This window comes from Apis florea, unplaced genomic scaffold (assembly GCF_048593485.1).
Source record: "Apis florea isolate Af1SG1 unplaced genomic scaffold, ASM4859348v1 contig_3741_pilon, whole genome shotgun sequence".
In the NCBI taxonomy this organism is placed as follows: Eukaryota; Metazoa; Arthropoda; class Insecta; order Hymenoptera; family Apidae; genus Apis; species Apis florea.
Window position 1 is genome coordinate 285,596 of NW_028256828.1, and position 27,061 is coordinate 312,656.

The following is a 27,061-nucleotide window of genomic DNA, read 5'->3' on the forward strand; positions in this document are numbered from 1 at the left end:
ATAACTATCTATTTCAGGATCGCTCCGACGAGGATGACGATGTACAATCAGACTACTCTTTCGAGGAAGGGGAGGAACTCAGCGAGAATGGGCAAGAGGACACGACCAAGGAACCCGAGCAACTAGAAAACGCGGAGAATCAAAAAATTTCCACCGAAAAAATGGCGAGTAGCGCACTGCACAGGTTGCACGTGGACTTTGACGATCTTTCGGTAGTCGACGAGGAGGAGGAGCCTAAAAGAGACAAGAAAGAGATCTCTTCCGAAGATAATTTGCAATTCAAGGAGGAGAAAAGTCCCCTTTCCATCCTGAAATCGAGGCAACTTCACGAAAACGTCCCCTTCTACCCTGGCGCGTATCAATCACCGACCTGCCTAAGCAGCCCAGCTTACTATACCGAGTGTCCCTTCAAATTCCCAAGCACGCTGAACCTGATGATGTCCACGGAACCAGCGTCGATGCTAACCACCGCTCCCTGCCCGCCAATAAACGCAGATCCTATAATCCCGATAGATCCACTGTTGCCTTCTGTGAGCCTGGGTGGCCCAAGCGTGGATCAGATCAACGACCAGATACTGCACGCGCCACCTGCAGGCTGGCAGAGCAACGTTATGATACCTGAAACGCAGGTGGCCACGTTTGGAACAACCGATGCTAATTTAACGAGCGTGCAGACGTTTACTGGGATTCGTCAGGATCAGACGAAGCCTGTTGGGCAGATGATCGGTGGTTTTTCTTTGCCAACCTCGTTCCACAGAAGAAAGATCGATGGTTCGATGATAACGAATAATACGATCAATCCTGGTATAGCTGAGAACGCGGAGAATGTAATCGAGAATGGATGGAGCACGAATGGAAATTTGAAGGATTCGTTGGATCGGGGCGAGAGGACGAAGAAGGAGGAGAGTCCTGTGTCGGGAAGCGAGAAGCCGAAACACTTTTTCGCCCCGTTGCCTTCGAAAGTGAAGAAACAGAGCGAGGAATCATCGCCCACGATCAGTTACCTTGGGACTGGAAATAGTTCGAGCAGCGACAAGACTGGGTCCACTATAATCTTCAAGAATCAATACATGAAGGGATCACCTGACGTGTACGTGAACGGGGCAGTTCCATACGAGGACAATTTTCCGAATAACAAAGGTGAACAGAGAACGTTCCTGAGCACGGACAATCTACTGATCGAGAACGCGAAATCTAGCACCGGTAATCAATTAACAAAGTCGATGTCGTGGCAAGATTTGTCCACCAAGTCGCAGCCTGTCTCTGCCAATCAGGCTGAAGGCAAGCAACAGATGTTGACCCGAAGCGACAACACTTTGGACAATATATCAGACTCGAAACCGTACAAGTCGTATCTGAACGTAACTTTGAAGCCGCCACGCGCAGAGAGGGTGCCTGCTGCTCTTGAGCAGGCGGCCAGCCCCGACACACCGGAGATCCCAAAGTTACCCACTATAGACTATCGACTTTTCAAGAATCCCTTTCTACGAAGTTTCGAGGCGGCCGCCGGTTATATGAACCAAAACAACATCACCAGACCCCTGTCGGTCCAAGTGAACGACGACAACCTGTGCTACTACCCAACGCCCCACCCTGAAACCTCCACCTTCAAGAGAGGGGTGCTACCTTTCGGGGACAAATACAGGCAGACTGATCAGAACCGACTCCTCATCCCTACCAACCAATTGGTCAACGGAAAACTGATGTCCCCGGTGAACAAGCATCAGATCCAAGTGACGTCCTTCGAAAGACCCAGCCCCCATACCCTCATAGGCCCGTCGACACCTTACGAGTTCAATGCTGGTCGCAGGTTGAACCCGAACCCGTATCTGCACGGACAAAACATTTATCAGAACGTGTCCTATTTCTCGAGGGGGGGCTCCGTGTATCCACAGAGGGGGATGATGTACTACGACAATCTGGCGCTGAAGGTGGCGGCCCAGACTCAGACCTCCATAGACGGCGACTCTCATCACGAGGACGAGCACGCGTTGTCCCACGAGGAGAGCGCGCCCAGCACGCCAAGCGGGCAGCGTAGAAAGAGGACGATCAGAAAGGAGAAAGGGAACGTTGGCAAGGAACAGAAACCTTTGTCGCCGGCCGCTCAGAGGAGATTGAAGAAGCAGAGCAGCGTCACCTCGTCAGAGGTGCCCGAGTCTCCGGGTAAGGTGATCGGTCGAAAGAGGACAAGAAGGCTTAGCATCACGACGACGACGACTACGTCAGAAGGGCAGGAGGACAAGAACGAGAGCAGGTCGTCCTCATCGGGTCAAGATTCGCCGAAGAAGGAGCAATTGAGGAGGGTGTCTCTGTACTTTAACGCCAAGAAGAGGCCCTCCTTGACCTCGATGAGGACCGTGAGGAGCGGCAGCCTGGACATAGGCAGGGAAAAGGAGGCGCTCAACTCTGAGAGGGAGAGGACTAATTCTGTTAGCAGCAGAGAGATTGGCAACGAAGCCAAGACGAGGAAGGCGAGTACCAGCAGTGGGAACGTGCCTTGGTGCGCCTGTTGGGGCAACGGGTGTGTTTAGGGACTTGGTAATTGGTTTTATTGGTGGATCTCCTCGGATCTAATTAAACGTTTTGTTTGCGTTGCGGAGATGGTTTATTAGCGTCTGGCCCTTGCCTTTCATTTCAATCAGTATGATACGTGTTGCTGAATGAACGAATGAGGCTTAAATTGTAATAATCGTCCATGTTACGGATTCGTTTTAGAAGAAGAAATTTCTCTCCAGAGAGTTGAAAAGATTCTCCTCTTAAGAGTCTTAAATGTTGGATGGCAAATATTGGAAGGGATGTTTCTGAATTGCGGGGAAATATGTAAAAAATTCTTGGCGAATTATTCAGTAGGAAATCGTTCACGTTTTCAAGGTCCGCCAGATTTGGAAGGATCCACCTTTAAGACGAGCGGTTTCTCGAGTGGGCAAGGGAAATATCGAACAGAAAGGGAGGGAGGACGAGGAGGAAGCGTATCGACCTTTGGCGTAACTACAAGGCAACCGCTGCAGCCAATGGGAGAGATCGTAAAACTAGGGCCAGGCGGAACCAGGACACCATAAAACCAGTTACCATTCAAGTGACAGTCGCAAGTCGTGGTAGTTCTTGCCAAGAATACGAAAATACGGTCTCTCGACACTTAAGGTGCAAGTGGATCGAATCAGGGGATTAATATTTAATCAGGCCTCATCGATGATAGGTCTCGATAAAAATTTCATGAAGAAACTGAGTCGGTGGAAAGTGGTGTTGTGGTGTTATTATATATAATTTTGTATCTTATCATTTCTTGATAAGAATGTGAACAATTGGATGGAATGAAAGTTCGATCGTTTTATGTTTTATATTGAATTAACAATTTGAATTTAAGTTTAAGAATGTTAAGTTAAGGAATACTACGTCTGTGCATTTAATTATGTTAAGGGGATTCTTATAAGAGGGATAAGAAATATATGTAAATGTTAAGTAAAAAAAACTATATACGTTAAATAAGTTAAAATTGAAATGATAAGAAATTATAGTTCTATTTATAATTTACTTTTTGAGATATATGAATGTATTAATTTATTAAAAAAAAAAAAAAATAATCAAGGATAAAAATTTTAACCAACGTTTTTATAAAATATATTTTTCGAATAAATGAATAAAATTAGATATATTTAAAATTTCATTAGTAACAAATTAATCAATTGAGTCAAACCTATGATCGATTGTTTTAACCCACGTGCACTTAGAAATTTGATCAAATCGTTCCTATCCTATCCTTCTTTATTGAAAAAATGAAAGAATAATTATTTACACAGAACAGTATATCCCAATCGATCTTAAACATAGTTCTATAAGCTGACAAAAAAAAATCAACCTTCTCTTTCAATCTCTTTCAATCTTTTATACTAATTTTTGGAACATCGATACCTTAGAAAAAATATCCATCGATTTGCATTCAATTATTTTCCAATCCGCGATACCTCTTTCTCTTCCTTTTAACGAATCAGCACTGGCTGAGAAATTACCACGAGAAATTACCAGAATCCCTCGTACTTTCGCCGAGTCATTCATCCCTCTCCGTAATTCATCGAATTATTGATTATTCTACGCAACTTATTCGAACAGCCCCATTTATTAATGGCCTCAATGCAGAGGATTTCGAGGGGCGGAAGTTAAAGTTCGCGAGCATCTTCCGTAAACTTCTCCCGTTATTCCACGCCTCTTCTACCACCTCCACTGGCCACCCTTTTCGATGGAGCGGAGAAGAAATTTAAAGAAATCGAGAGAAAAAGATCGGCCGGGTAAATTGAATGTGCTTACAATTAAACGCTTCCTCCTCCCTTTTTCCCGCCCCCTCCTTCTTTGCTATTCCGCGAATGGAAAGTTTAAGAGAAAAGGGGATGGATCGAGGGAAATCGCGGGTGGAGATAATTTCTTTTCGCGAAATGCCCTTTGATTTTTTTCAACAAATGGGATTGAATATTTAAATATTGCGTAAACAAGTATTTTTGCTTGTTAAGTCATTCTAAATTCTTACGACTCGAGTTGAGAATATTTGAAATATAATTTATTTTAAAACTTTTACTCGCGAATTTTTAATTAATAATTGATACGAAGGGAAATTAAAAACACGTAAAATAAATGTTTCTATTATATTTCTCAAAATTTCCCTTATTCCATTTTATTAAAATTCCAGAGATAGATCGTGAGAATCATGTTCGAAATTTTAAATTTAAATGATACCAACAAAATAAATGAAAAAGAAAAGTTCGATCACAATAAAAAGAAAAGTTCGATCACAATAAAAGTGATCGAAATCAAATCAAAATCGATTTACTAATATAAATAACGAAACGATAAAGATATCCAGATGTAGGTAACCATCCTTAATCCACCGTTCTTCGTAGAGGTGTACACGGTACAATAGCCTTGAGACAAAGGTTTTTTGCGTGGCAACGTGAGAAAAGACGCGGGGTGCAAGTTGCAAGGGTGCAGCAGTGTCAACGTAGTGGACGAGGGAGCAGAGAGGGGTGGAGTGGCGCAGACTGGCGCAATTAAAATGCAAATTATCTCTTTTCGCGCGGCCATCTTTCCAGAAGAGGCTGGTGCTCGCAACCCTACGCCGTCACCGATTAACTTGGAACTAATTTACGACGACGGCGGCGGCGGCGGCGGCGGCGACTCCGTAGTTGGAAAACGGCGTGAGACGTTTTGTCTCGCCGCGAACAGAGTTAATACGGGACTAACGTCATTTGCAAGTGTCAGTCGCGGGTTGTTTCTTCGCTTCGAGCATGATTCTCGCCACCGTGGCATAAAGGATAAAACGTGGAAGGCTTTGTTTTCAAAAGTGGATGGAATCATTTGTCGTGCGATGGAAAATTGCTGTTGTTCCTTTACTCGAGGATCGAGCAGCATCGAAGTTATCCTTGTTAATAAAATTAAAACGAGTTAAATCAGGTAGTGTAAATGTACGTTAAGGGATCGTTTAATTATTCGTTCATATTATCCTCGACAAGGGATTTGTTAGGAGATAATATGTACTCTTTGATCGTAATAGACAAGGGATTCTCGAATGAAGGTATTTGATGTTGTTTGAGATTGTTTTGCACGCCATACATGACGTTTAAAGATTTGTTTTTTAAACTTATATTAGTTTTCTTCATCATTAATATTATATCCATGTTATTTCCTTAAAATATAATTTTAAATTTTAACGATAAGAGTTTACTAACAAATCTAAACTCTATTAATTTCAATAGAAGCGTAAAATAATTGAAGAAATATTCGAAAAATTTCCGAGAAGAAATTCCTCAAAAACGTTTCAAATTCCTTAAATTCACGTCGCTATCCAGACGCAGTCCAGAATCCACTAAAATCCAAATATATATTCTCACGCCTCTTCGAAACCTGTTTCCAATGAATTCTCGAAAACTCTTGACAAAAATGAAGAAGAAATAAAAAATAAAAAATTAAATCGACTTCACGAGCCATCTATTTACAAGGGCTCAAACGAAGGAAACAAGGCCTGTTTTCAACTATTAATTATCGTCTCCCCTAAGGATTTATCGTAATTGTGCAACAACCTTCACGAGAGATACGTTTATCACGTTTGCCTGGGTATACTCGTCTCTAGTCCCCGATATCGCTTTGATACAACCAAGATTATCGTATGGGAATAGTGTGCACTTGAGCCCATGAATTCCAATTAAAAGCCTATCGTAAGTATTTATAGGGAGAAGACGGGGACGATATCTGGCTGTTACAATGGCCGTTAAGATAATCAGCTTTAATTACGCACCTCGTAAAGCCTTTATGATTCCGGTCAGGATGGCGTCCAACTTTAAGGGGGAATTTTTGTGCAAAGGCGTATAGTTACCTGAAACGAGAAGAATTCGTAAATTTGTAAAAATTGTAACTCATTTTCTTTGTTATTTAAAATTGATTATTATGAATTAACCGTTGAGATAAAATAAAGAATGTTGGGAAACAACATATAATATCGAACAGAATCGTCATCCTTTTAGCAAACCTTCTTCGAAAAAATCGAAGAAATGTTAATACATCTTGAAACATGAAAAGACTTAAAAAGATAAATCTTTGAAAAGCGTCTTGAAAAACAATTCAAAGATGTTAGAAAACTAATTTTATGATCCAATCAAATTCCAAATTCAATAAAATTCAATAAACAAAGACTCGAACGAAGGGAAAAAATTTTTCGTTCCTAAAATCTCGAGGTAAGCACGATTTCCAGCCACCGTGAACAGCAGTGTCCAGCGATATAACGGCGAGAGAACGTAATAAAGCTTGCAGCCCGCGCGTCGAAATTGGGCGGCACGACGAAAGAGTAATGAAACTGCCGCGAGTGTGTAACACCGGTTATATAGTAGAACGCGAAAACAACGGAGGCACGGATGCATTCTTTGCACAGGGCGGAGAACGCGAAGTGTTTGAAATTTCTTTACCGAGAAAACTTGTACACCCACTTTCATCCGCCTTTTTTATTGGACGCGGAGAACCCTTGCAGGAATATTTTCCTGGAAACTTCCATCCGGTAATTTCGACATTTTTTTTCCCCCCTCTATTTCCTCCTTCGCGGAAATTCGCTCCGTGCCGAAGTTTTTCTTTATAATTCCCAACCAAGAGGTTATTGGATATACCGGTCAGGAAAAAGAAAAAAGGAAAATTCTATCTTGCAAAGAAATTCATCTGAACTAGAAATTCTGATTTTAATTTAAAATTTGTGAGTAATGTATATTTTCTTTTTTTTTTTCAGAATTCTCTCATTTTTCGAATACAATTTTTTTTTCTTTTCTATGATAAGAGTGCGATAGAATATTACGAATTAATAGTAATACTTTTCGTTTAACAAGTTTTAAAAAAATTGGAAAAGTCGTTACAACTTTGGCCTTGATTTCATCTATTTCGAATGATATTCCGTTGAAACGAAATTTGCTCCATATAACTCATTATACTTTACAAAGTTTCATAAATTATATTTATATATTTCGAAGAGGTAAAAAAACTTAATAAATTTTATAATACGAGCATTTTAATCACAAGTGTCAATTATAGATAACTTTGAAATTGCTCTTTTAAAAAATTAAAAGGTATGATCTATTTACTTTCCTCTATGATCTATTATATCAAAAGATTTTATGTGGAAAGTGGTAATTCCCTTTAATATATATATATAGGTGTTTAACTGTTAATTTCGATTAATATTTAATAGTTTACGTTCTAAATTGCGTCGAAATATTGGTTAACCGCTGGTAATTTAATAATTCAACGTATCACAATAATTAATGAACTTTCGTACGGATCGTTCTACGCGAACTCTGTTAATTTCGAATGCTAGAATTAGTTAGAAATTTTGATAATATCGAAATGGTATAAAGCCCACGTATTATATAATTAGAGGAAGCTTATATTCAAGTTATACATATGCAATATATAAATATCAACAAATCTTAAAATTAATAACGATAATAATCTAATATTTTTCCATACTTTTATTTCTATCGCTCATCCAAAAAATTACAAAAAACTACATAAAAATTGCACAATCCTTTGATTAATTAAACTGATAATTAAACCGCTTTTGTCGTAATTAAAAATTCGATTTTCTGTTCGATTTTCACAATTCTTTTTACCACCATAATAAATCCGCATAAAATTAATCATACAAAAATTAATTAATCTCGCACATCATATGTACAATTCTTGCCACGAATTACCGCTCTTTTGTCGTAATTAAAAATTCCTCTGAATAAGTAGCCGTGTAACGTAACTCAAATAACATCCGCGTATTTTCATTTCTCTGAAATGAAATGATGAACGAGAGGAAAAATTCAAGCTTACTTTGATCGATAATTCAAAGAAGCTTTAAGCGATTAAAAACTCGAACGGATCGAAGAGAGAGAGAGAGAGAGAAAAAGAGCGAAACATTGCGCGGTACAAATGGTTCATTTACACGAAACATCCAATATCCTGTTATGAGCGCACGTATTGTACACTCAGAGCCGGTTCTGCCGGAACTCCACGTTTTTGCAATCCTTCCTCCGTCGCGCAAATATTTGCGAATTGCACCGGCATGCGAAACGAGCTGCATGCGCCGATGGATGAACTCTGGACAAACGATGCATTGTCGACGCACTAAATTGATACCTTTTGATCTCTTTTCACGAGCTAGTACGAGAAATTATGAAAATTATACGAATTGTCGTAAAAGGAATTAAAGAATTTCGTAAATTTTTTATTTTACGATTATCGAGGTTATCGTAAATGTTTGCGAAAGAGTTTCTAACAAATTTTTCAATTTATGTAAGAAAATTCCCCTTGCTGATTGTTCCAAAATAATTGTCAAGATTACAGTTTTATTACGTTTAATGAAAGAATCTGTGTTTTAAATAGTATGATGAAATAACAATCTTAACTTTTACGTTATTTTTTTATAGAAAATACATTGTCGAAGTGCACTGCTGTTTTTGAAAGAACGCTTCAAATGCAAAATTTCGAAAATATTAAATTATTTTTCAATTATTAAAAATATCATTCCTTAATATTCATTATTCACAATGATCTACCTACATCGTTGTCATTACAATAATTATTGCATCTTCGAGATTGAAAACGTCGAATAATTGCAGTCGTATTATAAGATTAATCATTGGTGATCATACGACAATTTCCAAATATTAAAAATCTCTCAGTTTATCATCGAAACGCAATTTCCTCGGAGACCTCTGCACGACACACGTTGCAATTCGATCGTCGAAGAGAACGTTTCACCGAGCTTTCGACTTTTATCGCGGATGCTTCTCCCTCAGTTTCAAATTTCCTGGCGATCCGACCTCGATGAAAAAAAAAAAAAGGAGAAAAGAGAAGGGTGTTGGGGCTGTTCGAGTAGAATGTAAGCTGATCCGACGAGAAATAAAAAGTTCTGAAATTCCAAAGTGTGTTGAAGTGTCGAATTCACTTTTGATCCGAGCGGAACACCATCCGAAAAGTTAATCGTTTCGAATCTTCCACAGAGAAATAACGCGAATTATTTTTTTTCTTTAAGGATGTTAATTCCTGTTTTTATCCCATAGGATTTCATTATTGTTTATATTGTTATTCTTGAAATTTATTTTTAATTGAATTAGATCACAACGTGTAATTAACTATGTCATTTCGTAGTATTATTTGATAATTATATTTTTAAATATATTTACATCGATACCTTTAATCTCTGTTATAAAATATATTTATGAATAAACAAAAGTAAAAAGAAATTATATTTTTTAAGATTAAATTATCTTTATATATTTTTTCGAATAACAAAGAATTGAGTTCCTAAATTTTCCTAAATTATTTATAAATCAAGGATGAAAATATTTTGAGCTATTATATTATTATCTGGCTCCATTCGAAGTAATGTACGAATTAAAATTATGGAATGGAAACAAACAACGTTATCCGAGCAAACCCACCGTTTAATCGTAAATCGTATATTTCTAAATTCGCGAGTAAAACGGCCCCCATTATGTAGACACGAACTCCATAATGAATTCATCCGACGCTCTAATGTACTCACTGTAGACGCACGAATATATACACTTAGCAGAGCTCACGAGACACGACGAATCTGCAGTCGCAGAAGACGTTTCTCCCGTGTCTAATTTTGTTCCGTGGATGCAGCGTTTCTAAAAAGAGTATCGAACCGCTTAAAAGTACGCCGGAAATGGGAATTCCTTTCCTGTGCACGCTAATGGACACGGGCCACGTGCAATTCTCCCATGAACCCTTTGTCAATCTTGATATTTCTCTTGAAACTATTTAACGCAGAAATATCTCTTAACTATTTGAAGATTGTTTCGTTTAATTGTACGATAATCATGGAATCTTTGATATTCGATTAATGAAGAAACGTGCTTCTTGATTATACTTATCCATTTAAAGATCATTTTATTTAATAGAATCACTATCTAATCTCTAATACATATGTAGATTAATTTATTTAATTATAAGTAATACGATAATAACTGAAGGGATAAATGATTCATAATACTAATCCTCGATGTTTAATCGAAAATACAAAAATACCTTCTTAACCTATAATTATAGATATTTCAAATTATTTTATTCAATCGTATGTAATACGATCTTCTTCAACTTGCGTGCAAAAATATCAAAATTACAAGTGTTGCATAGACAGAAATTATATACGTATAATCATACATTTTGAATTTTGTAAATAGTACAAAAATTTCTTAAATTAAAATAATTCTTCTTCGAGTACAACTTATTCGTTCCTCACACTTGCACACTCCAAGCAGAAGGAATCAACAGCTGCTGGACAGATCGAGATCTCGCGCGGTTATCGTATCAAACGCATAAATCTTCTCCTTATTGCTGTTATATGCAAAGCAGCGAGAATCGGCACGGGAACGAGGCAATCTCGAATACCTAAGAATAATGCATTCCTTCGTAGATCGATGCCTCGTTCCTCGTGTTTAGATACACACACACGTATACACCAAGGTGGGAATAAACGAAAGGAAGAGGGACAGAAGGGGAGAGGTGGGGAAAAAAGAAAGACGATTCGATAGAGATCGGTGCGGACTTATTTAATTTGGGGACCGGTCGGCCTCCCGAGTTGTTTGCAGAACGATCGTTAACGCTGATTTATACGCTCATTCATTTCCACGATGAACCTTTCTCCCTCTCTTCTTCCTTTTCTCACACGCGCACTCTCTCTGTGGCTACAGCTCGGTGTGCATCCGCAAAAATATACGAGTTCCGGGGACACGTGTTCAACGTGAGCGTGAAACAGGGCTGGTTTGCTAATAAGGGTTTTAAAAGATTGGAGACCAAGGCCTTCGGGCACGGAGGACACGCGGGCGTAGTTGTGCGAGAATTATGATTCGTTCGGGCGTGTCGATTAGCGGAGGTTTTCGACGGTTGGATGAACGAGGTGGAGGATTTATACGGACGGTTTTATTTCCGTGTCTTTGGGATAGAAGTTGTTTGTTATTAATAGCGTAGATCTGCATGGTTCCTGAATACATATATTTGGGGGAAGATTTTAGGGATAGGAGATAATTAATTTGACTGAACGAGGATCTTATATTCTTATTTTTATACTTTTAATCCTGTTAAATCCTGTTTGATTTGAATTGAAATTTTATTAAGTGATAGGAGATAAAAAAGGAAGGTCTTATTTAGTGTGTATAGTAAAAAGATAAGGAGATGAGATATCAAGGATTTCACGGTGTAGTTTTATCCCCGTGTCGTTTTCCAGGCCAGAAACACCGGAAATTCTAATTCTAGGACTTAGAAGGGACTTGGATGCTTCTTCCTGATTCTCCGGGCAACCAACGGAAACGTCAGGATTCAGACAGACCTGGATTATAGAGTTAGGAACATCAAACTTCTGGGAACATGGTTACGCCAACTATTCGACCAGGGAAATTAGACTCTATTTCTTGCATGAGATTAGAATCAGAATTAGTCGAGCGTGTCGCTTAATATCGAAGGATTTCTTCGAATTTCTACCAGTATTAACTTGAAATTAAAAATATATACATACTAGTTGAAATATCCATATAATTTCAAAATATATCATAAATTAATATTAACATTAATTCCCAAATGAATTAAAACAAATAAGGAACCTCGAGGAACCTTACTCGCACACACGCGCCCAACAATCCCAAAATCGAAAAAAGTCCACCTAAAAACTTCTTTTACCAAGATTCATGCGGATTTCACGCTAATTCCTCCGGTATACCAGGAATCCTTTTTCACAGCATCCAAGGATATATTCAGGGAACGCAGCGTGTCGGGATACAAGCGAAAATTAGGTGTCACGAAGCAGCGTGTAGCCCGACGGGCAAGGACGAAACGCGAAGGCCGAGGCGAGGTAAGAAGAAGAAAAAGAAGGAACGTCGATGGAACTCCACGGGGAGCGCAGACGGATACACGGGAATAAGATACACGATATACTGTGCCGTCCTGCCTGGATAAAGGGGGTAGGTGGATGTAACGAGTCGTCTATCGGCCCGCTTCCAATTTCCCAGGAGTTCGCGACGAAAACTTCCGACTTTACGATTCGATAAATTTGCCCAACTTTTCCCCGGTAAACGGAACTGGACTTTTCATAATCTTCCTTTGCTCCCTCTTTCTTTTCTAAAACGACTCGTACGATTACAGTAGTCGCTGCGAGACTTTGGCACCGTTGTTGGAAACTCGATCGAGGATATGACTTTCGCGACAAATGTAGACAAGCGATGGAAATGGATTTTGATTATTCCATAAGCGATGAGTTTTAGATAGAACGGTTTGAAGAGGAACGTAGTTTCTAGCTGCTAAGAAACTATACGCTTTTATGATAAAATGAGCATTTTAATTATACATATTTATTTTTACCATAAAACTTACCAACGTGTTTCGTTCCTTCTTCTCTATTTTATCGCTCTATCCAAGTTCATTCCTTAGAATCATCTCAAAATCCGATCAGCGATTAATCATTCAGGTTCTTTCGATTAACGCGAGAACGCGACAAGCACGTGCAACCGTCGTGTCACCGTATATCCATGGACAATGGGCGACAATTAATAATGCAAACGAGACGTATCCGTGTGTAACTGGTTGCGCAACTTCGTGGCTCATTTCGTTCCAAGTCTGCGTGCACGCGACAGAATTAATTCGATTGGCCGGCGTACACGAATTTATCGAAGAACGCGGCATCGGCGCGATTAATTTAATTCGACGTTTCGCGGAACAAGCCAGCCTCGACTCGCGATTTAATTACCGTCTGCCGATAACTTCGCCGCGCGCATTTACCTTCTCTTTCGTTCTATTCCATACTCTCTACGAGTTTTACCATTTTTTCCCCCCTCTTTCTTCCTTTCTTTTCAACGACAGCCACCGTTAAATTGGAATTTTGCTTTGGGGAACGGAATGGCGGCCATTCGACGAGGGAGGGAGGAAAGAAAAAGGAGTTCTCCGGATGTGGAAGACTCGCGATATTTTGTATGGAAATCGTATGATAGTCTGATATAAAAATTGAATTTGCACACGGTTACATCACAATGGTGAAAGTATTTGAACGAAATAGTAATTCTTTATCTTTAATCATTTTTCTCTTTCTTTCTGTAGAAATATAATTTTTAAAATCAACGATCAAAGTTTCTCTCAGCGCGCTCTCTTTGTAGCAGCGCGAGATAAAACGCACACTTTATTATGTTGTTGAACGAACGAACTTTCATTAAAATCAGAAATTGTAGGTTAGTCGAATTTCTCGTGTAAAATATTCACACGAACCGCTATATTTATTGCAACATTTACATGTTAATTAACTGGATTCTACGTATATCGTTTCTTCATATGATCATAAAAAATTTGGTATTATGGAAATGATATGTATGTAGAACACGGTAAGATAATACTTGACTGAAAAGTAGGAATGCGCGCAAATCTAACTCTTTCTAAATAAATAGAATTATAACACTCTCGTTTAAAGATCCAGATCCGTTTTAAAACATTATTCGTTATTATTCGAACCACGCGGCGAATATTTTAAAAAACCATTACGTCGACCATTAAAGATGCGAACCCACGTATTACGAATGTTAAACAGGCAAAAGATCTCTGCTCTTCCTTACCTTTACCAATCCTCGAAAAATCGAAATCCTATTCGATCTAACTACTTTTCCTCCAATCCTTATACCCTCCCTCGAAATCCATTAATCCACTCGCCCAGGGACGGATCCACGTTCGATCATAATCCCGTTGTCGGCGTAACGCAGCCGATTGAAAATCGGTCTCGGCTCATCGACCAATCGTTTCTTCTTCTCTCCTCCACAACCACCTCCGTCCAGGAATCGCGCGAGCCCTGATTTGCATTTATATCGATCCGCGCCGCGAATGGAAATATTAAATCCATTTTCGTGAGAGGAGGGAGGGAAGAGTGAGAGAGAGAGAGAGAGAGAGAGAGAGTTCACCCACGCGAGGCCAGCGTGGATGGAAAGAGAGGAGGGGGGAGGGGGGAGGGGAAGAATCAATCGTGCAAGACGATGTCACGTAACACACGTGCAACGCACAAGCTTATCTGGCTTCCAACGAGGGCTCGTCTCTCGATTTATCTCGAACGAGGCTCTCCACGTCGCGGACGCGTTCACGAGGATTCCTCGACGTGTGCCACGGGATTGAAAAACGCGTCGATGAATAATGCGCGATCGAGGGTTCCGGGATGAGGGTGGTGGAGGGAAGAGAATAGAGCGTTGCACTGGAAGAGACTTGGCTCGTGGAGAGCGTGGCGGAATGTGGATCGAAGGTAAATATCCAAGGAGAAGATAGAGATGGACCTTTTGATTTCGAATATATTTTTTTTTTTTTACTTACTTTTTTTTTTTTTTTTTTGGCGATAGAAATGTCGAAGCGATGATCTCGCTCTCGAATTTCTTATTTTTTTTTCTCGTGTAACAGTTTGCCTTCGGCTTCGTTCGCTTTACTGTACGAAATAAGGATAAGAAATGGATCGAAATACGAAACCCGTGGAATGTAAGTTTGAATGTAAGAGGAGTGAACTCGTATGAAATATCCAACATTTTCTTCGACGAAGATAAAAAGATTTAACAACAGGATAATTTTTGTTTGCACGGAGAATTGAAAGTATTTTTTCGAAGGTTAAAATTGAATCGGTTCGTTAGAAAAGCGTCGTAAACGGGAAATATTACGGTAAATATTACGACAGGTAGAAATTACGAGCGAGAATGAGAGTAGCACTTTAACAACTCGAAACATGTTTTAGCAACAGTTTCTTGCGACAACGGGGAGAGTGGGTACTACAAAGCAAGATTAAAGGCACTTGACGAATCTCTGACACGAACTACCAACTACTGCAATTCGCTTTAAGTGCTGAGAGTGCAATTTTCGTGGATATATTAGACTATTTAACGGGGAAAAGATGACGAAGCGGTTGCCGGTCATTAGACGAGCAACTTCCAACGGATCTTATACGAATACAGCCCTCCGAAAGTAGAACGATGACAAATGATACACTTGAAAATAATTACAGGGGAGAAGTTAGTGGTACAGGCTGGATTCCAACGATCCTTCAACGCGGATTAACCGGACGTAAAATATAAAGCTGTGCACGAACCTCGAAGTATAAATTATTCGAATTTCTCCGGTGATCGGTCATTAATCGCGGGGAAATTTTCGAAAGAAATCCGAATGAACCAGGGGTAGAAAGCGATGGATATATATTATTTTTAAACCGTACCAACTTCTAAATTATCTATGACTGATTACTCCTCTAAATGACACCAGCTTAATAATCTTGCAACGAAAGATCTGCCGATTTCTTTCCAACCACTTGCACGAATTCTAAGGAATTTCATCATAACGTTCAAATCCAAATCTATATTACAAAATTAAAAAGTCTTTTCAAACAATTCATCGTTATTACTCAAATTTTCGATCGTTGTATCAGCAATTTACTTTCTTTCCAAAACAGATCACGACGATTGGAAATTAGGACAGATTCGTATTGTCTCAAATTCGCAAAACGTGAACCAAGTCTCGATTAAAGCGGAAACGATAATAAGGAAATTCTTCGTTGCCAGGGAAATAGATCGGCGAGAGCTTGGTGTTTCGTCTTCTCCCGAGGATAGGAGCCGTTACAATGGGAAACATTACAAAGCGTCGTTATTGTCGTCTGTTCGCTACTGATAGGGCTAAAACCGTGGCTCAGTATCAAATTAACGTTTACGATAGGTCGCCATTCAAATCTGGCTTAAAGCCACGCATACGCCCGCCATATTGGACAATTCTATCATTGCCGTGCACGCGGTAACTACGATACCACCGGTTAATTAATTGCGATAAAAATGGTAAAACTGGTTAACGTTCCGCGCGGTGAATTTTGCGAAATAGCGATGGGGGGGAAAATTTCGAATAAAATCGGGAAAATTAAACCTCAATGTTGATTTAATCAACGATCAATTTTACGGCTTAATATTCATCCCGGTTTTCGATACTTTTTCCTTTTTTCTTTTTTTTTTTTTTTTCCTCGTGGAAACGAGTCTGCCGAAAAAATTGATGAAAAATTCGTGAAAATTTTCCGTTAAAACGGTTTCGCGGAGCCGGGTTCTTGTTGTTTGCGGTTTGAACGGATTAATTGATGATTTTTATGTGTTTATTTCGATGATTTGATTGGGGGCTCGAGCAGAGGTTATCTCGTGACAATTGCTATCGATTCATTTTTATTCTAACGGGAATGGAAAGGTTTATTTTCGTTTGAATAATCGAATCTTCAAAATTGAAACATTTTTTTCAACAGTTTTGTGAATTTCTTATTTTAACAGTCGGCGAGTATTTCTGTTAAATTTTATTTAAATTTAACCGATCTGTATCTTATAACACTTTTTCGTACATTTGTCACATTTTTAAATTTTGTTCTGTATTATAAATTGTATTAAATTTCATTTCATAAACGTAACTTAATTTAAGTACAATTTAAATAGATAGATTCGAGCTCTGTATATATATATATATATAACTGTAATATAGTTTCGAATAAATTTGACTATATAAACGCTCGACCATATAATACGCTACAAATCATTTAGTTCAACGAATCTCCCCAAAACATTCATAACGTAATAAATAAATTTAGCATATAAATTAATCTACCGGTATTCCGTCGAGCGTTAAAGCTCTTATAAACTCCGAAACAACTGTTTCATCTGGCTACGTTATTCCGTTAAACTCGATTTACATTTCGCTGAATAGTGATTATACTGAAATCACTATTGATTGGGAAACAAAATTTCAAAGCTTAAAAATGCAGAACTTTAATAATTGAATAACTTTAAGAAAAATCTTCTTTCTTAAACGAGTAATACCCAATTTGAACCAACTTTAGCAAGTACACTTTATATTAAAATATTTTATAAAACATTGTTACAAAAGTTGAAGTTTGTTATTTTTACACGTTAATGAAATAATAAATTATTTTTTGTCACCGAAATCCTTTAGATTTATTTAATTATGACAAATAATGACCATCACTATGAGAAAGAACAAATTTCCGAGTGTCGCGATACGATGATAAGTCTCTTTACAGAATAAATCTATATAATAATAGATCGAGATTCTTGGCTGAAAATCTACTCAGAGAAGAGGCAGTAATACAGAGCCTCGATCGCCGGAAGCAGCATGCGTGGCGCATTTGCGTCATTTACATACGTGTCTGGGAGGACGGCGTGCGACAGATAGGCTGACAGCCCGGCTAGAAGTCACGGATACATGGAAAAAGATTATTCCTGGGTCTGAGGTGCATTATACGGGACAACCCAGCTAAATGTCTTGGTTGCTTTCCGAGACGGTGAGCTAAGTCTGCTGGGAAAGAATTTCTTGTCACTCTGGAAATTCTTCTCCTTCCTCGAGTAATTTCCTCGAAGGATCCCTGCATTCGTTCTTGTAGAACGCGAGAGATGGATGTAAGGGTTCAGAAATGAATTAGAAATTTCTGACGTGAGATGATGGAGCCCAAGAAAATTTCAAAAAGTCATGCTTTGTATGAACTACTTGACATACGAAACAATCATTCTTTTAAAAAATAGATCTTCCAATACACTTAATACGATTCTCGGTTAATATATATTTGTCCAAATCTTTTTATAGAGAAACGTATTCTTCAACAATTCACTTTTCAAAATCTTATCTTACAAATCAAAACAGACAGATCATATTCTTCAAAAAGCCTAATTTTCATCACCTAACACTCATTTTCCTCAAACCTTGTCAAACAACAACCTTTCCTCAAAAATCTTAATCACATCATCATTTCTAAATCTTGGCAAACGGAATTAAACAATGTATACAAATGAATATCGCTCGCTCAAACCTCGTCAAACGGGATCAAACGGTCTCGAACAAAACGTGACGACAAACGATTCTAAATAAATTTTCTAAACAATATTTGTCCAAACCTTTTTATAGAGAAACGTATTCTTCAACAATTCACTTTTCAAAATCTTATCTTACAAATCAAAACAGACAGATCAATATTCTTCAAAAAGCCTAATTTTCATCACCTAACATTCATTTTCCTCAAACCTTGTCAAACAACAACCTTTCCTCAAAAATCTTAATCACATCATCATTTCTAAATCTTGGCAAACGGAATTAAACAATATATACAAATGAATATCGCTCAAACCTCGTCAAACGGAATCAAACGGTCTCGAACAAAATGTGACGACAAACGATTCTAAATAAATTTTCTAAACAATATTTGTCCAAACCTTTTTATAGAGAAACGTATTCTTCAACAATTCACTTTTCAAAATCTTATCTTACAAATCAAAACAAACAGATCATATTCTTCAAAAAGCCTAATTTTCATCACCTAACACTCATTTTCCTCAAACCTCGTCAAACAACAACCTCAAAAATCTTAATACATCATCATTTCTAAATCTTGGCAAACGGAATTAAACAATATATACAAATGAATATCGCTCGCTCAAACCTCGTCAAACGGGATCAAACAGTCTCGAACAAAACGTGACGACAAACGATTCTAACACAAATTTTCTCCGATCGTGGCCGTGCCAAATCGAGAGAATCGTCCATTTCAAGAGGCTAAAACCGATCTTCCTAGAGTCGCATCTCGAGACACCGCAAACGTTTATATCCTCATATTTGCCCCTTGTAACCGCTGGCAACTGTGCCCTTGACAAGCGGACCGCGTCTACGAAGGCGGCACAGCAACGTTTTAGGTGGCTCAATCCGAGGAGGTCGTCGCAGCCACTCGTGCACGTTCGCGCTGGATTACACGATTATCCGCATCTGCGGATGAGGTTCAAGAACCACTCGACCGGAATTTTAGCCCTTCCACAGTTGAATACATCGTAATTGGTTCGCGGCTAGGACCCGTGCCCCGCTCTTCACGCTGCAACGAGATCACACGAGCCGTGTATTCCTGCTGTCAACTCGGTGGACGAGATACATACCGTGATACACGAGCATCCATATTTGACCAAGATTGTTTCGTAATTGAAAATTTCGAAGCATGAGGAATTATTCGTTGTTATATTCGGTGGAAAGTTTGGATTGGTTTGTTTGGAAGAGTTGGAATTTGTTCGCTTGTTTTGGAATGGAATTCGTGCCCTTCTTCTTGTTTAAGCATGAAAGTTTTAAGGATATCTTGGCGGAGATGTTAAGGATGGAAGGAAGGAAGGAAGGAAGGAAGGAAGGAAGGAAGGGAACACAAGTGTGTGCAACGGAACAATTGTTTGGAGAGTAAAGAATGGTTTTGATTTATTTTAATGAAAGGAACAGTGGAACTTTTGTACGGAATATCTGGCTGGAAGTTGATATCAGTTGCAAGTAGGTTGTTGGCAGATAAAGGTTACTGTTGCGGAATGGGATGGTTAAAATGTATTGCATAGAATAAATACGAAACTGCGAAACTGAAGTTGAACCTAGTGGATGATATCTACATTTTCTTATTCTTAATTCTAAGATAGTTATTTAAATAAATTTTCGCTTTTCATCGTTGAAACGTAATAATTTAACACAGAATTAACATTAAATCTTTTTTTCACAGATATTTAATATAAATTATTTTAGCACGAGAAAAAAGAAATTCAATTATTCATAACGAATGAAACAAACTAATGAATCATACTGACAATCTCCTACAAAAGAGACAATAAAATACACATTCCGGCTATCAATTCTTATCCTCCAAGTTCCTGTTTTTAGGGAAATAACGAGTCACCATTCGTTATCGTTATTAAACCCATTCAAAATGGTTCTCAATCTCAACCAAATTTCCATTAATATAATTCCATCTCTCAACGAAACCAAGCCAAATCATAACTGAATTCATCCACCTAACGAATCCAATATGTCGTCAGATCCCTCTCGTAAGAGAGTTTCTCCTCGATAATTTTAAAATAGCGGTCCAAATCCTCGGAGAGCAATGAAACTCTCATCAGCCATGAATCAGAACGCAGATATTCCCGCGGAAGAATTGCACGAGGATCCTGGCCGGTGTTATCAAGATTTATCCAGGTCCCTTTGTCGCGCGGTTAATAACAACGCGACGAACAGTGGTGCAACAATTTGTGGCGAAAATGGCCAGCAATGTAGACGATCGTGAGGAGGAGTAGGGCCGAATGATGCTCTGGGGAACTACTAAAGTGTTTTCGTGACAAGAGATTTTCAGGGCGTGGAGAAAAGTGGAGATTTTGTTTCGTATAGGATGTTTCATAATGCTTGAATGCTTGTTTTCAAGCTCGTGGAATTTTGTTTTGTCAATCGTTTTTAGTATATTTCTTATTTATAATGTATTATTTGTATATGGTTATTATTTTAAAATTCGATATTCGATGCATCTTTTTCCAAAAAGCTTCTCTATTATATTATACGTAATTTTAATTTATCAATCAAGGAAAATTATAAATAAGAAAAATTATATTTGCAAATTCCATTGTTAACGAAACATACAATTCCTTACATCGTTCCACGTTATCAAAAAATGATATTTAATTATCGATAGATGGCAAATCTTCATTTCCTCCACAAATAATCCATCCAACTGCATGGTATGGATGTGTTAATCGATATTAAAAGAAGAGCCTCGAAAATTCTCGTTCTACAAAACAATGCTTTCGCGACAAACATTGCAAGAAACGGTTAAACCGGCCGCACTTCGTATCCATATAAACCGGAACGCATTTCCTCGTTGTCCACCGGTGCTACAACCCACCCACATATTGTGGAACAGGCTGTATACGTGTAGACACGTATACGCTCACGAGAGCGTTGATACACGTTGACAACGGAGAAGCCAACGTCCCAACGAGGCACGTACGATTCATGGGGTTGCTTACGAGCTCCCTGACCAAAATTCGTCCGCCCACGCAACCCTCTCCCCAGACGACTATTCGCTGTCGAACCAGAAAGCTGAAAAGATATTTCTCTATGATGAAATCGGTACGATGATGTAGATTTTGGTTGTAGGAATAATATCCAATTATTTTAATCATTTTTTGATTTACCGGGGGTAACGAAAGCATTCGAACGCCTATATTTACAATTTTTGATGAACGAAATATATATGTTAAAGGAACTTGTTTAAGACAATGAGAGGTGTATAGTAAGAGAGAAATTTCAAGATTATGTTAGCAAAATTTAATAGTAGTATTATTATAAATAGGAACCGCATAAGGCAGGTTACAAAAGTATTTCAACAGTTTCATATATGCAGTACTATTTAACATTAATATTTTGTTGGACCACCTTTGGTGGTAATAATTTCTTTCAATTAACGTTCCATACTGTAAACTAGTGATTTTATAAAACAATCCATGGAATTCCATATTCTTAAAATTTTTTCTTTAATCATCTGCTTTGAAGATATTTGAAATTTATTTAATTTTTTGCCTTATTTAATTTCAGCCCATAAATTTTCGATGGGATTTATATGTGATAGAATATTTAACATATGAGATATATTACGATCCATTTTTTCACGATCCATGCTGTATGTTTAGGATCGTTGTCCTGTTGAAAGTAAAAGTCTTCTAACAATCTCAACTTTTGGACACTATTTTTGAGATTGTTCTTAAAAATATCTAGATATTTGTATTTATCGAGTATTCCATCAATAAATACTAAATTTCCTGTACCATGCAGCCCCACACCATGACTGAACTATTATTGGCATACATTTTGGATGTCCAATTCCATTTTTGATCGTATTTGATCTTTTTTATACATAATTTCGCCCATCCGAGTTAAAAATATCATTTTTTCCCAAAAAGTATTATCTTTTGTTACAAATGTTTTTGCAAAAGTCAATCTTTTCTTTTGATTTTGCTTATTGCTATGGCTTTCTTCTTGGTACTCTATCATGAAAATTATTATTTCGTAAGACTCGTCGACATAATTGAGGATGAACATTTTTGTCAAACATTTTCTATATCATATTTGTGAAAGTGTAGGTAGCAGATATAATAGGATTTTTTTTTTACTTCGCGAATAATTTTTCCCCCTTTTTCAGTTAATTTTCTTGATCGAACTTTATTTATAACTGTTTCTTCCTTTTTTTGATTTTTTTATGATATAATGTACCGTAGATTTACTTCTGTTTACAATGTTTGCTATCTCACTATATGATTTCCCATCCTTATGCAGCCGAAGGAGAGTTTCTCGTTCACACTTTTGTGTTTTAGACTTTTTCGAATTCATTTTGAATATTATATATACCGCACACTTTTACTGTTACTGTTTATGGAATGATAATTTGACATCGATTGAACGTAAAAATACTCTCACTTAGTATCAGTATTTATATTTCTGGCTAAAATATTTAAAAACTATCAAGAATGTATCAGCGTTCGAATACTCTTGTAATCTACTAACGTGTTTATAATAAATGTATTATAACTACTGCACAAATTGGTGAGTCATTTTCAAATATTGCTGTCATAATCTTGAGATGATTTCCCTCCTACTATACATCTCTCATTATCTTAAACAAGTTCCTTTAATATATATATTTCGTTCATTAAAAACTGTAACTGTAAATGTAACTGTATATATATTCTCTTCTTTTCTTTTTTTTTTAAATATAGTTGGTACGACTGAATAAGAAATATACACGTTGGTTGGCTGTGTAGAAAGAATTATTCGTCATATTATGATTTATTCTTATTTCTTGATGTTTTTCTTCTTTTTATTTTGAATATTTTAAGATCTTTTCTAATGTTGTTTTTACGGTGTGGAGATCTTTCGAGGCAAGATGGGATATGGATTACATCGTTCGTTCCCACAAGAATTAATCTATTCTTCAGGTTCTTGGAACAGGGTGGAAAGAGAGAGTTTTATTGTTGTTGGAAATATCCGTCTCGTTTGATGATAAGATGAATGTTTGGATATTTGAGAATGGTTGTGAAGATGAATGGGGTTTTGAAGTGAGGATTTAAGAGGGGGTTTGAACGAAGTCGATGGTTATGGTAATTGTATCTTTTGAACAAAAAAGAATAGAGGCTTTCGTAGTTTCGATATTATGAATTATTAATAATTATTGTTATTTATAAGTAACTAACATTTTATGCTGCATATAAAAAAAATATTAAAAAAAATAATAATAAGAAAAAAATACAAAAAAATATATATAGAAAATCTTTTATATTTCTGGAAACAAAAATTATATTTGTCTCTTTTATCTCTTAACGTCATATCCTATACTTCCTATATTTATCACTTCTTATATATATATAAATATATATATTTATCTTTTATAAAAGAGACGTTAAATATTTGGAATAAGTCAATTTTTAAATTCAATTTTATTGTAACTCGCTTATGAAATTATTTAATATCAAGTATAATAATATTTCACTTAATATAATATTATATGTTGAATTAAAGTACGTTATAAAAAAACTTAAAACATCTTTATTTGACGTCGTAAATCATCAAAATGCTCGAGTAACTTTCTTATGAGATTAAACTTGGAAAATCGTGTCGTAAACTCTGTGAAAAGTTAATAATTTTGGCGTTTGGAAGAATCAAAAGTTGCAGAATTAACGTTCTTTCATCGAATGCCAGAAAAACGTCATTCATAATCATTTTAAAATAATCTGAAGAAATAATAAGAGAAATAGTCGAATTGAAATTAATCCACTCGCTTGGCGTAAATATGAAAAGTAACGAAAATGAAGAAATGACGTTTAAAATAATTGAAGAAGCAAAAATTGAATGGAAATATCCACTTGGCCGGTTCATGGAAATAAATAGAATCAACGGGATCAATCAATTTTAAGAATTATCATTTTTTATAAAATAAATAAAAACAATCAATAAAAAAAAAACTAAAAGAAAATTAAGAAACTGGAATATAAATTATATACAATTCTGTTGCACCATTATACATTCATTTTTCACCCTTCACAAAATTATCGGGATTACAAAGTTATATATATATATATATATATTATTTATCAAATTACCTGTCTCTCTAACGATAAATGCAATATTTCTAATGAAAAAAATTTTAATGAACGACAAGATTTTTATCTCGCATGGAAAAAGACCAGACAGAAGTTATTCCACATAGCAATCCAGAGGTAATTCGCGATCTGTATTTCCCGGAATTAAAATTGTTGGGTATAATTAATCCTGTCCCTGGTAGATCGTTTTGCACCCCCCCGCGCTAGTGAAAATACTTTCATTCCCGCAACGTCGACGACGGCTCATATTTGACCCATGCCATGACGGGTTTTTGACGGAGAAAAAGCTAATTTGACATAGCTTCTCTCTTCGAGTTGAGATCACATTTTATTAAAATGATAAAGAGAGAGATGTTAAAAAAAGAAAGAAACGATTGAACATCGATGACGCTGCAAAATATGTATAATTCTATTTATAATTTAATTTCATCATCGATTTTAAAATAAAAATGGAAGCTGGACATATTACTTTAGGCTTTTTCATATTTTTGAAACGAACATGACAATTTTTCTTCTATAACTATAACACTCTATTCGGAATTTCTTTTAAGAATTGTTAAAATGCTGTAGAGAATTCATTAAAAAGAGATAATTACGAGGAGATTAAAATAAAGGAGGAGCAATTTACTTTTGGCAATATATCAGAGAAATGTTTCAAACTTTTCTGTTTGAAAATTTCAATTAACAGAGTTTTCCGGTATGGATATAACGGGCATCAGATATCGAATTACATAATTGTAGCGGGCAAAAGGGCGCCCATTTCAAAGTTGCAGTCAGCGACCAGGTGTTACACGGCCGGTATTATTTTCCTGGTTGGGAATGGTAACAAATGGCATCTGACTGAACTCGTGATTAATCAGCAAGGGATTCATTTAACGTTCGACTTACCACGCCTCGAGTACTCGCGTCAAGACTGTGTTACTCTGGGAACTTCCTCGAGGATTTTCAAGTTTTCGTTTTATATAAAAATTCGACAATTTCTAATGCCAGTATCATTCTGTGACTATAGTCAAGGAACAAATAATCCAAATATTTATCGACCAATAATTTTATCAAAATATTATTCATATAATAAACAGGAAATATCTCGAGGATCAAATCTCATTCGAATAACGAATGAACTTGATAAAAGAATCTTTACCAAAAATCCCATTAAAAATCAGTTTGAGAAAATGATCAATAAACAATTCTATCATCTACGAAGAAGTATATATATATATATATATTCAGATCAGATTCAAAATCAAATTCCACAAGCAAATTTCGTAATAAAGAGAAACAGAAATTTTGCACCGTAAAAATTATCCGTCAATTCGTTTTTACAATTCGTTTTTGAAAAATAAACATTCAACCCGTCTCAAATCGTCCAATTTTGCTGCAACAAACTGGAGGCCATCGGAATTAATACGATCGGGTTCAATACAAAAGGGTTCGAGGTCCGGTTTCCGGGAGGTGTACGCGCGGATATACGCTTCCGTAAGCTTGTAAACGGATTTACGCTGATAACGCGGCCCAAGTAGACGGATAAGGCGCGCACTGTTGGCATTCGCCGGGCGTTCGGGATCGAAATTGCCAATAGAACGTGTCCAGGGTACGGGAACTGAATTCGGGAAAAAGCGAGGGAGGAAGTTAGACATTAGCGGCCAAAGGCTCGAGGAGGAGAAAGGGCGAAACCGACAAGGATGTATGAAATATATCGTGGAAATTCGCCGTTATTTAATCGACTGCGGATTTAATCAAACGGAAGGTCCACTTGATTATAACGCCGATCATGTCGGAGTCGGGTGGATAAATGGCGAGGGAGGGAGGAAAATGGCGTAATTGTTTGACCTTGTGGATAAGGTTTTAGATCACGTATCAAGACGGAGTCTTTCGATTTTAATGGAATCAAGAGAATTCCCTGGTGGAAATAATTTAATTCGTGAATCAAATTAAATCGGTTTCAAGAAATTGTTCGTTAATCTTTTAGAGTATTGCGTGTGAAAAGAAGAGGGTACAATTCTTTCATTTAAGATCATTTATCATTCACGTGTCGATGAGAAAAACACAATCAATATCCTAATTCAAATAATCATTATTCACAATGAAAATTTACTTTAGTTTATAAATTTATTCTCTTCAATTACTTAACGCTTAAACTAACCCTTCCTCTTTCTCTCCCTAACACTAATAATTGATATATTAATTTCAGTCTATCGGAGTCGGTTCTATCCGCGGTTAAAACCCCGCGATAAAGATACGTAGTGGAGCGAAACAGGAGCTTCATGTCACTGGAGATTGTTCTCGAGCAAGCTTTGACTCGAAAAAGAAAAAAAAAAAAAAAAGAAAAACGCGAGTGAAAAGCCATATGAAAATTGAAACGGGCCGCAAAGGAAATCTCGATGAAAGGTCCTCCACGGTTAACCGGCGTTTAGCGAGCACGGGGTAAACACAGTAAGCGGTAAAAACGTAGGGAAGGGGGAGAGAATTTCAAAAGGAAAGGTAAACCAAAGAGGTTCACAGAGAGCTTGGGCTCGATAGCGGTTCCACGTTGGTAATTACCGGTTCTCCGGTAACAA

The 27,061-nt window shown here is 37.2% G+C and overlaps 2 protein-coding genes across 10 annotated transcripts in view; one reads left to right on the top strand and one right to left on the bottom strand.

Annotated features, from left to right (window-relative positions):
- LOC105734977 (uncharacterized) overlaps positions 1-3,659 on the top strand; it is a 52,562-nt gene extending 48,903 nt beyond the window's left edge. For all 8 annotated transcript variants that reach the window (XM_086914785.1, XM_086914784.1, XM_086914788.1 and 5 more), the window contains one exon: positions 18-3,659. In XM_086914785.1, the coding sequence (XP_086770911.1) occupies positions 18-2,531 (2,514 nt within the window). In that variant the 3' untranslated portion in view covers positions 2,532-3,659. The remainder of the gene's footprint in view (positions 1-17) is intronic.
- Ror (tyrosine-protein kinase transmembrane receptor Ror) overlaps positions 1-27,061 on the bottom strand; it is a 267,537-nt gene that overhangs the window by 202,398 nt on the left and 38,078 nt on the right. The window lies entirely within an intron of this gene.